Source organism: Cavia porcellus, unplaced genomic scaffold (genome assembly GCF_034190915.1).
Source record: "Cavia porcellus strain 051 isolate PalLab524CR breed Dunkin Hartley unplaced genomic scaffold, mCavPor4.1 scaffold_19, whole genome shotgun sequence".
In the NCBI taxonomy this organism is placed as follows: domain Eukaryota; kingdom Metazoa; phylum Chordata; class Mammalia; order Rodentia; family Caviidae; genus Cavia; species Cavia porcellus.
Window position 1 is genome coordinate 24,214,623 of NW_026947502.1, and position 12,373 is coordinate 24,226,995.

Genomic DNA, 12,373 nt, shown 5'->3' on the forward strand with positions numbered 1-12,373 from the left:
GGGGACTTGTGCCCCCTTTGGGCAGCTTCAGCAGTGTGACAAGCTCCAAAACTGAGCTGAGTTTGGGCAAGGAAGAGAAAAAGAAAGGGCCAAGGGAAGGTGGTTTCTCCCTCTCATACTGGGAGGACACCTGCCATTGGTATCCCCTTGGCCCCTAGTGACTCTGTGTCCTCTTCACAGTGGTCGGATGAGCAATGTGCATCGCAGGTCATGCAGACGGGCCATCAGCACCCCCAGACCCACCGGCAGCTGAAAGAGTCTCTCTATGAGACCATCATAGGCTACTTCGACAAAGGAAAGGTAATCTGCCTCTGCCTTCCTCTCTCTCTGAGGACCCAAGGCCCTGGGAAGGACAGTTGTCTCCCATACTATAAGCCCAGTCCACCCTCAGGTTTGGCCAGCTGTTGTTCCATTCCTCCAAACCCCATATCTTTCCATCTCCACTTAAGCTATGGACATCTCTCCCCTGGATACCACAGTGGCTCCTAAGCAGTTTACCTCCTCCCTCTATTGCCCCTTGCAGATATATAGAAAATAAGGTAATCACCAAACACAGTGGAGCATGCTGTTTGTCTATTCATAATCATCTCAATAGTGCCACCATTCTACTTAAGTCACACAATCCTTCCCATGATTCATGAGGCCTTCTATGAGCTATGTTTTGGCTGCTTCTCTATTTCATCCCTTCTGTCTCCTATTTCTCACATCCCCTGTGCCAATCTCTTTTTAACCTCAGGCCTTTTTCTAGCTTGGAGCATTCTTTCTCCATAGCTTCCCTGTGGAGGAGAAAGCTGGCTCCTCCCACTGATTAGGACTTTTTTCAGATGTCACACTTTCAAGGAGGCCTTCCAAGACCACCTCCAAACAAAGTGGTAGCACCCCTGCCCTGAGTCACCCTTCGTGCTTCTCCAAAGCTCTTACCACTATGAGATATTAGCCTGTCCATTTTGACCTCACCTGTTCATTGTCTGACTCCCCGCTGTAGAATACCAAGAATAAATATTTGGTCTTATCCACTGTTGGATGCCCAAAGACTAAAACAGAAGCTGACCCCATGAATATATACTGGATAAATAAATGGATTGAATGGGCGAAGGACATTATAGTGACATCATTGATCTTTAAACAGCAAAGAGTTTTGGTTGGCCTTGGCCAGGAAATTGCACAGACCAGCTGCTGCCCAGCTCCAGCAGCCAGAAGATGTATAGGAAGGGCATCACTCATCCTAGAGGAGATGTGACCTGACAGCGAAGTGCTCAGGCTCTGAAGCAGACATCTGGATTTCAATGCTTGGTTCTCCAGCACCCACTATTTGCTTGGCTTCTTGAGACTCCAATTCTCCATCCACCATAGGGAGAAAAGTAGTACCTACTTGTCTGGTTGTAGGGTGAAAATTAAGTGAGAGAGCACAGGTACCACACCTGGCATAGGAATTGGTACTGGTGATCTCTCATTAAATTTTAATTATTAGGCTTACCTGATGCCTTTACTTCCTCTATCAAACCTTTTTCAAGGCTCCAACTTACTAACACCCTTGCCTTTCTACTGAATATAAGATCTCTCCAGTCAACCAGAATGCCACTTGACACTTAATTGTGCCCCTTTTTCCTGTTGCTCATCACATCTTAGTCTGGTCTCCTCCACCTTCCCTGGAAAGATAAAATGAGGTAATGTCTGCACAGGGCTTATAAATTCACCAAGACTGAGTAGTTGGAAAAGACTATTTTTATAATTTACAATTCTAATTCTCTTGAGGGCAGAGGCTCTGCTGTCCCTTGAACCTCGTCCCCTCATGGCCAGCAAATCAGAGCTTCCTGTCTCTTTATTGGAAAACCCCAGAAGAATCTGTTGAACTTTGTGTTCAAGTTTTCCCACTGTGTGCCGAGCAAAGAGGACAAAGCCTTGAGCCCCAAGCTCCAAGAGCTACTTCTAGTCACCAGTCACTGTCATCAGTGCATACTGCCCCTTGGGATTATACAGTCCAAGAGAGAAGGCAAGAGAGCAGGGTGGTGACAACATATTTGGGAGCAGAGAGGAGGCAGAAGATGGATACAGGTTTCCCTAAAAGGCACTTCTATGGAATCACCTAGAATGAAGCCCAGACTTGTTAGCATTCTTTGATTTTCTTTCTCCACATTTCCTTTGGGAGTCATCGCTGCACATACACAATGACTTTCTTCACAAGTGCATCTAGCCATCACCCCATGGATGCCTGTTCTTCCTTCAAAACCCAACACTTACGTCCACGATGCCCATTCTTCAACCATTGCTGCCATGACAGCAAAAATCCACGTCTTGTCTGCCTCTGCCTCAGATCTGCCACTGCCCACATCAGTGCCCATGAACATGCTCAGAACCAGTAGTAAAAAGTGAAAGCAAAGCGTGTATGAGGCTCAGGAAAACCAGGACCTGTCAGAGCTCCCAGGGACCCTGCAGGAGCTCCTGGGCATCTGACCTTCTGCCCTGCCTCCTCCTCTGGTCTCTTAGTGATCTCAACACAGAGAGAGAGCAGTTTGTCTCCCTGGTTGTATTATGGTGGGAAGCTGGCACAGGCCTGCACTTGAGCCAAACAGCACCCTGGCTGAACCTTGCCCCAGCCTTTTTGTCCAGGGTGAAGCCTGCAGATTCAGTTCCTCCCAGCATATAAAGTATTTTTATGCTGCCCACCAAGCTCTCCTCAGGTTTGCAGCCACTGCTTCTCCATTTGGTATTTGGTTTTATTTATCTTTATGTTTGGATGCAGAGAGAGCAGTTTTGTTGCAAAGCTCACACTGCATTTTGGCAACCTTTGCTCTTTCCTCCCCCTGCTCTCCATTTAGGAACATTCTCCATTACAAATCTAGTGTGATGTGTAATGGAAAGCTCTTGAAATCACCAGAACTCCAACCCATCCTGTCTTTCCTGCCTGTCTGAGGAGGTTCCTGGCCTCTCTGAGTCTAAGACGGTGGGATGGTCTTGGCTTCTGGCCTAAAACAGAGCGTAATTTAAATATTGCCCATGTCTTGGGTGATTTTTTCCAGAGTTATTTTTAAAGATGTCAAAGACCTTAGAAGTAGTTGTTCAAGTTACAAAACCAAAGCATAAAAAAATGGACAAACAATGGCAGTACAAACTATTCTCTTTGATGAACTAACAAAAACTTAATAGTATGTTTATCTATCTTGCACACTTAAACATACAAACAGTTATATCCTTTAGAGCACTTTCTTTCCCTTTCATTATTATAATACCTATTATATATTTTGGATCTTATTACTCTTTCAGTTTTTTATTGTTATTTTTTATACTAGAGAGATTACATGATATTTACAAATGTAAGTCTGATTTATTTCACTTATGAGGATAGTGTCAAGTTGCCTCCATTTACTTATAAAACCCTCAAGATCAAGATCAAGAGCTTTTAATAGCTGAGTAATATTCCATTATAAAACTATATAATTTATCAACTATGATTTCTTACTGTCATTTGTCTTTTTCCTTTTTATTGGTACCAGGGATCAAACTCACGACTGCCTGCTTCCAAGGCAGGCGCTTATGCTGCTGAACTAGATCCCCAGCCCCTTACTGTCATTTTTTAACTAATCATTTCTTGTTTTTTTTGAAATGTATGATTTATACCCTTTTTTCTGCTTAGCTTTTTTCTCTAAATAAAATTTTTAAAAAGATATCAAAGACCTACTACAAAACAGTTTTAATAGTTAAAAAGAAGTACTCTAGTATTCACCTCTGTGCTGCCCGTACTTACTTCCATAACCAGATCACTCCATTAAGAAATTCTAGCAATGGCCAGTGGGAAAGTCCCAATGCTACATCAAGGGAGCTAAGTGCTGGTCCCAACCTTGTCCCTAGAAACTCTCTGAACTCGGGCTATTTATTCATTTCTCTGTGAACTGTTTCTCTTTGGAACATAGGACCCACATCTCCCTGCCTACCCCACACATGGGAAAGCTGGGGGAAGCAAAGGTTTAATTTACCCAACCATTAAGGAACAGAACAGAATCACACCCAATGGCTTTGCATCCTAGTCCAGATTCTAGTTTGGTATGGGACCTCGGGCAAGGAGCTTTGCCTTTCTGAACCGGGATGCAAGGATGTTGTTAGTTACTGCCAAGAATGGTTGGGAAGAATCAGAAAGCATGCAAATAAAGTGTTTGTCCTACTCCATTATTTATCAAGAAGCTAGGATGAGAGCCTAGGGAAAGGTCTCATTCTGGGAAGCTCCCGGCACTCTCTGCATGTAAAGAGGTCTGGGTCAGAACATGGCTTCAAACTCAGTCCCAGGGGGCCAGAGCCAGCTTGAATCTCTTCCTCAGCAAACGCTCTGGAAAGCTGGGGGGAATCCCACTAACTTCTGTTTATGTGACCTTTCTGTAGATGTGGGAAGAGGCCATTACACTATGCAAGGAACTTGCAGAGCAATATGAGATGGAGATCTTCGACTATGAGCTGCTCAGCCAGAACCTGGTAAGGATCCCCAGGGAAGGCTGTCACCCTGCAAGCCATGGTCTTGGGCCCTTGCTCTTCACAGAGGCTGGGGAGAGGATGGCAGGAGATGAGGCTGGTTAAGGAAACTAGAAAATGAAGGTAGTAGGGCCTGCGTAAGGCCATGCTGAGCGTCTGCTTTCTGGTTGGTTGGATGGACCACATGGTTCCTGTGTGGTGCTGGTGCTGCTGCTGCTACACACACAGTAAACACAGGGCTACATTTGCAGTAAAAGTTCCACAAATCACTAAACCAATTAAATAAAACCACAAATTTGTGCTTTTTGATGAACAGATGAGTCACATTCAAATGCTCTCCATCTGGCTTCTCCCATTAGCATCTCTGTGCGTGGGCCTTGATGAGGAAACTAGTTGTGGGGACGGAGGCCCACTTGTGCTGCAGACACTAGGCCTTGGCAGGGAGTTGGCCTCTGCCAGAGAAAAGCAGAACTTTCCGGCTGGCTCCCCATCTTCTCCTTTCAACCCCTACGTATTTCTTGGTTACCTGAGTTGCAGGACCCAAGAGCACCTTAGCAACGCATTCAAACATTTCCAGGAAACTTTAAAATGAGAGTAAGAATATTAAGAGAGGATTACTAGCTTTTTGGAAGAGGGAAATATAGTGATCTTGTTAAAAAGCAACTGAGTTGTTAGCTGTTTCTTCACTGTGCAAAGTATGATGCAAAAATCACACATTTGCACCTTGAGGCCCTTAACTATCTGCCTCACATATACAACTGTATGTGTTTGTGGACTTGGAGGCAGACATGCCTTTAAACAGGTGCATTCATGTTCAAACACTATGTTACACACTTGTACACCAGTACACATCCATCTTCACACTGATGTGTGTGTGAATCTCTGCACATTTCTCTTGTCACACGGGGACTCATCTAGATTCATATAGATCTTCTGTAATGTCTCAAGTTGAATGTGCCTTGCTCATGAGATACGCTTTTCCCTATGTGTGTGTGCACACATGTACGTGTGCCCACATCATAATTTCTTTAGGTTCATGGCAATGTGAAGCAATACAAAGTATAAAGTAAAATACACACTCTTCATAGAATTGATGAAGTGTGTTAGGGATGCACACACAGAAAGACATCTATACCTAGACATCCTTATCCATTTGTGTATCCTCACAAATACACACCTGAGCGTGCATGCAGTTGGGGACACAGTAACTGTGGCAGGACCCATGCTCGGTTCTACACACTGACTTTACTAAGGTACCATCTGTTTAGCTGTAAATTGAAGATGCCCATGGGGTTTTTTTTATAAAGATGACGTGACTAGGAGCTAGCATAGGTAGAGTACCTAGTAGTATCTGGCATACCATGAACATAGCCATTATTGTTATGATTATAGACATATCTGCAGAATTGCTTTAATATGCACTTTTCACATTGGTTTTGGTCTAATGAAAATGTCTTAATGGGCTCTTTGAGTTGAATATGCCTTGGATACACATCTGTGTTATTATAAACTGTGTTTGCTTATTCCAGAACCAGCAGGCAAAATTCTATGAAAACATCATGAAAATCCTCAGGCCCAAACCAGACTACTTTGCTGTTGGATACTATGGCCAGGGATTCCCTTCCTTTCTGCGGGTGAGTTTGGGGTGATCCAGATGTCAGACCAGGGCCTTGGGGCCTGGGCATCCCTGTGTATTTTGAAGATGTGCTTGTGTTCTGAAGAGCACAGCTAAGGAGCTCAGCTCTGTTCTAGCTGGGTGCTGTCACCAACCCTAACAGGTGCCCCCCTGCTGTGTTTCTCTGCATAAAAACTGGCCATCTCAAGAGGTGGTGAGCTCCCCATCACTGATGTAACAAAATGTGAGGCTGGAGCATGTCCACTATCAAGGAGTTACACAGAGTAGCAGTTCTTAGACTGCTGGTCACAAGACGCCTTTGCTCTCTTAAGTTACTGAAGACTCTAAAAAATTTTTGTTTTTGTAGTGTTTGATAAAATGGAATCTGAGAAAAAATATCTGTCCATTTATTTAAAAATAAAAAGCGTATGACATCTTAGGATAAGTTATATTTTAGGAATCTATACATATATCTGTACATCTAACCAAGTTTTTTTTTTAAATCAATGAAAATAGCAGACTGTTTTATATTTCTGCAGATTTCTTTAATTTCTGGCTTATGAAACACAGCCAGATTCTGTATCTGCATTTTCAATCTGTTGCCATCACACTATGCAACCTCTGGATTGCTGCACCATATACTCATGAAAGTATATGGGAGTAAAAAGGCAAATAGTTTTATTATGAAAATAGTTTTGGTCTTGTGAGTCCCTGAAAAGGTCTTGGGGATCCTCAGGGAGCACCATCACTGTTTAGTGGCTTCCCCATGCACTCATAGGAAATTGGAGTCACCTGTAGACTTCTTTCCAGTCTGTGGGTCTGTGACTCAATCCGGGGTCAGAAGGAAACAAAAGAAATAGCAAATCTGATCCCTGGCCTCACTTGATTTACTTTATAGTTGAGGTAAGTCACCTGCCTCTACCAATGAACATATAATCAATGTGGGCTGATACAGTGACCATCATGGACCAAAGGTAGGGTGGACGATGAGGTCCTCTTGGGTGAGGTAGCTCCCCAAGCCTCCCTGCATGGCAGAGTCCCCTGGGGGACTTGGTAAGAATGCACATTCCTGGGCTCAACATGTGTGAGTCCAAGATCTGGAGTGAGGCTTGGGAATCTGCACTTTTAAAGTTTCCTGGGCTCCTTTGTTGATCAGCCAAGTGCTGACACAGAGATAAAGGATAGACTTGGGCTTGGACAGAAGAACTTAGGGGCCATTAGAGGTGGCCCTGACAGTGCAGAAATGGTCTAGAATAGGGTTTCTCGACTTCAGCCTATTGACATTTTGTGTGATAGTGCTATATTGCAGGGACAATCCTGTGCCCTCCAGGGTTATATGGCAGCATCCCGGCCTGCACCCTAGCTCTGAGTACACTCCCTACCCTCTGCTGACTACCAAAAAATATTCCTGGACATTGCAAAATCACTCATGGTTGAGAACCACTGGTGTAAAGAGGCAAAATGATCATGGAAGAGGAAAGAGTGTGTTCTGGGGCTCAGAACCAGAAGTTCTAGAATGAAGGACCTAGATGTTGGTCCTTGCCAGCCCACAGATGCAGCTCAAGTGGTCTGTTAAAGGCAGGCAGGAAATTTTATGCCCGTGTCAATAACAATGGATGTGACATGCATAAATGTGGAGAAAGAAATTATTCTGGAAGTTGTGTGAGGGGTGGTTTAAGAATATAGTTCTCAGCTTCCACAATCTCCCCCACCTTTAGAACCAGTCTACGTAAAGTCATGTTCACAGCAGCTCAGTGGATTGAGTGCCCCCTTTCCCTTCCTGTGGTAATGGAACTGAGGGGAGGGGCCCTACTGGAAGTCACCACAGCCCCACACTCCTTTCTCTAGACCCCTGGCTTGGCTTGGGCCCCATCCCACCCTGGGGCCTGGCATCTCTGACAGGTATCATCTCTCCACAGAACAAAGTGTTCATCTACCGTGGGAAGGAGTACGAGCGGAGAGAAGACTTTCAGATGCAGCTCATGAGTCAGTTCCCCAACGCAGAGAAGATGAACACCACCTCTGCCCCCGGGGATGACGTGAAGAACGCCCCAGGCCAGTGTATCCTTGGAGAGTGTCCCAGACACAGGGCCAGGCATGAGCAGCCCTGCAGGAACTTACCCTGGTTGAGACCTTAGCCTGAGAGCTCAATGCTCCTACCAGGATGACAGCAGTGTGCCAGTTTAGTGTCCAGAGTGGGATCCAGAGCACCCAGATCAGTCCAGTCTGACCTTCACACCCATGGGTTCAGCCGCTAGGGGCTTAGCCACTGGAAATTGAAAACATTTGGGGGGAAAACAATGGGCCTGTACTGAATAGGTACATACTTTTCTTCTTGTCATTATTCCCTAAGCAATATAGCATAACCATATATGTAGCATTTACACTGTACTGGGTATTGTAAATCATCTAGAAATGACTCAATGTATAACAGAGTGCAAATACTACAAAAATGGGTGTGCATTTTGTGTAAGGAACTTGGATTTTAGTATTCGCCAAGGATCCTGGAACTAGACTCCAGTAAATATCTTGGGATGACTGTGTGTTCTAAGTATCACTGATTAATTCACTTCTTCATTCATTCGTCTTTGTAATGAATATACACAGGCCTCAACTCTATTGTGCAGGCTTTGTGCAAGGTAATAATTGCAGCATGGTCCTACTTTGAGGGAGCATACAAAGCAGCAAGCAAGAGAGACATGGGGCCACTAATTGCACTATTAAATACTTCTTTAGAAAAGTATGAGCCATGCCAAGAGGAAGTGCCCAGGGTATTGCGGTTGGGAGAGCAGGGAAGGCTTCCTTGAGGGTGATGATGGGTGAGACAAGTAGCCAGCAGAAGCTTAGCAGGAGATAAGAGAGACCTGATGGTCCTAACAGAAAGGAGGACACTGCTATGCCAAGGCCTTCAGGGAAGAGAACAACAGGACTCAAGGACTGAACTGACCTACACTACTACTATATTAAAGCCCAAAGTCTTGAGCAAGGCTGCAAGGTTGTCCATGTGCCATGTCCCATCTGTCCAACACTGTCACCCACAACTCTTCCCTCCCATTTGTGTATCCCTGTGACCCACACCAGCATCTTTCTGTCTCTTACACAGACCTAGTTGTCCCCAGCTTTGTTCCTGTGCCTTCTCTGTTCTCCTTGGAATACCCTTCTGTTGGCTTGTATGCAGCTGACAGCTACTCACCTGTCAGATCCCAACTTGATGACACCTCCTGGAAGAGGCTTTCATTGGTCACTTTTATCTGTTATGGCCTTTTCTGGACTCTTTGTGACCCTATGTTCTCAAACCCAGTTTCTCTTCTTTATAGAACTGACCTCAATATGTCACAATCTTGTGTGCTTTTTATAGGTATATAAATGTAAAGGATAATGTTGGCCCAGCAGGAAAGACATTTGTTCTGTCTTGTTTCCTATGCTAAGCCCCCTTCTCCCAGGGTGCCTGGCACAGGACCCAAACTCAGAAATTAGTTGTTAATTAATAGAAAGAAAAAGAAAACAAAAGAGGAAACAAAGACCAACAGAGAAGGAGGGAGGGAGGCAGGGAGGTGCCAGCACACGTGGAGTGCACGGAGCAGGGTGGAGGTGCCAGGAGGTAATGCTGGCATCTTTTGAAGTATGGGAGGAGTGAGTTGCACAGATGCAGCATACATGGCATCCATAGGGCCGGGAGCAGCAGACATTGGACAGGAGGCAGGATTAGGGTAGCAGGGAGCGTACAGTGCCAGGATAAGGCCGGCTGCTGAGCCAGGGAGCACATTAACCCCAGCTGGCTCCCAGGATTGCACTCTGCCACAGATAAAGTTACTGCCACTAAAATGGGTTGAAAGGTTGCATTGCTGGTCTGCTGAACCTTAATCCAAATATTTTTTCCTTTGGGTGATAAAAATTCATCTGTAACCTTTTCATTATGCCTGCCTGCCCTCCGTGCCTGCTCTGCCGTGGTTATTTGCATGAGGAAATGCAACTGGTAGTGGAGTTGGCTGGTTCTAAATGCAGATTTGGTTACAGGGGAGACACAGGATTAGTACTAAAGCCTGCTTACGGGGACCTGGTATTGGACAGCTGTGTGTCCTTTCATTTGGCATGGAAGAGAGACCATGTATTTCTGGTACGTATCATATTTAGGGCCTTCAGGCCTGGTTCAGTGCAAAGATCCAGGTGGCAAAATGGTGAGGCTGACATTTGCTAAATATTCTTTTCATGAGACTGAGCACTTTATAACCACTATTTCTTTAAACCCTATAAAATGCTATAAGCTGGTTGTGAGTTTGTCGTATTCATTGAGAGGGAATATGTGAGGGGGGCAGAGTGACAAAGCAATTTGCCTAAGGTTATACAGCTAATTAGTGGCAGATTTGTATTTGAATCCCAAGATCTGTCTGCCTCAAAACCTTTGTTCTGTTTTATTATTTAAAAAAAATTAACTGTTCACAATGACTTAGGCATTTTACATGCATTGTTTTTGTATTTTCTTCCCAGTAGCCCAGCAGGGTTAGTTTAGTATTGCTTTCTGTGTTTTGCTAATTAAAAAAACTGAGTTCCAAATAACTTACGCCACTCACACAAGGTCACAGCTAGGAAATAATGAAGCTAGCATTGGAACTCAGACTTGATCTTTACCAAAATCATACATTCTTCGTACTGTTCTCTTGCCTTTACTTGTTAAACAGTTGGCAAGCAGTTTTTGAAAGGTGACTAGTCTCATGTCTTCTCATTTACATATCCAGATAGAAGAATGTGAAAAGTGAAGATCAATCTGTGGAAGGCTGTTGCGACCACAGTTCCACGCATAAATTTAGTCCATGGCAAGAGAGTCTAGCCACGTGCACTCTGGAGCAACTCAAGGGGATGGATGTCACAGGCTTCCCGGGGATACATCTAGATTTTCCTTTTGGATTAAGGCCGATAGATTAGATCAACAGATATACCTAGAATCTTGTCTAAATGAGGGTTTAGGGAGCTGGGGATTTAGCTCAGCCGCATAAGCGCCTGCCTTGCAAGCAGGCAGTCGTGAGTTCGATCCCTGGTACCAATAAAAACGAAAAAGACAAAAAAATAAAAAATAAATGAGGGTTTGGCACCTCTCTTTAAGAGACCAGATAGAGAATATTTTAGTCTTTGGGGCCATGCACCCTCTGTCACAGTTACCCAACTCTGCTGGTGTACTGAGAGGACAGCCATTGCCAAGACACAAACAGATGGACATGGCTGTGTTCCAATAAAACTTTATTTATGGGCACTGAGATTCTGAATTTTATATATCAGTTTTCCATGTCACAAAGTATTATTTTTCTCCAGCTATTTGAAAAGATGAAAACTATTCTTGGCTTTCAGGCCATACAAAACAGGCAATGAGCTGAATTTGACCTATCATACTGTGCCAGTGCTTGTAGGCTTCATCCAGAGTGATTTCCCTTCCTGAGAAGGCTGTTGGCCTACAGAATGGAAGTTTTCCTGAAGTTTATAGAAATGCTTCCATTAAGATTGGCTCATCTGGATTAAGTATTCACCCCTTTCTTAGGGATCCCTCATTCCATCTGATAATACTCCTCAGAGGTGAAACTATTAGATTCCCAATATATTTGCATAGAATAAATTTATCAGAAAGGCAATTTAATTTAATTCACAATTTTGTTTTGATTACTTCTTAGGTATGAAAAAAGGCATAGCCTCTGCCACCAAGATGAGACATCAGGGTGGCAGGGAGATAGGCTGCTAAGAGTTGATCCTGTAAATGTAGACAAAAGCTATGGGAGCCAAAGGAAAGAAAGGGACTCCTTTCTGGAGTGGGTATGGTTAGTCCTTGTGGACTGTGGTATTTGACATCTGCCTGTAGGGCTCCCAGCAGGACTGTGGTGAGAGACGATGTTCCAAACAGAGGGTAAATCTATTGACCAGCCAGAGATAATGGTGGGAAAATAACTCACACTCATATAGACATAGCTTCAAAGGCCAAGAGGGGAAGATCCTTAGTTGGGACACATGTCAAAACCAGGGAAAGACATTTGAAGTTATAGTGGTCTTTGGAAGGAAAGAGAGATGGGCAGGGAGGAAACAGAAGGTAAGGAAAGGAAAGCAGGCAACAGTGATAAAACCAGTGACTCTGGACATTTATCATGTTCTGGCCTAAAATGAATAAGGATAGATTTAGAATAAGCATAATAAAAACCTGGTCCCACTGATGCCCCCTCTGGTGTCCTGTGCCCTTAGAAGACATCACTAATTGATTGTGAAACTCTTTTCCTCTAAGCTTGGACAGAGCTCCTTACAATCCTGCAGCAGGTGGCT

General features: G+C 44.2%; 1 protein-coding gene across 1 annotated transcript in view; it reads left to right on the top strand.

Annotated features, from left to right (window-relative positions):
- Positions 1 to 12,373, top strand: part of Dock2 (dedicator of cytokinesis 2) — a 410,327-nt gene that overhangs the window by 368,369 nt on the left and 29,585 nt on the right. The window contains exons 38-41 of the mRNA XM_003473329.5: positions 181 to 300; positions 4,375 to 4,464; positions 5,991 to 6,095; positions 7,996 to 8,137. Of these exons, the coding sequence (XP_003473377.3) occupies positions 181 to 300; positions 4,375 to 4,464; positions 5,991 to 6,095; positions 7,996 to 8,137 (457 nt within the window). The remainder of the gene's footprint in view (positions 1 to 180; positions 301 to 4,374; positions 4,465 to 5,990; positions 6,096 to 7,995; positions 8,138 to 12,373) is intronic.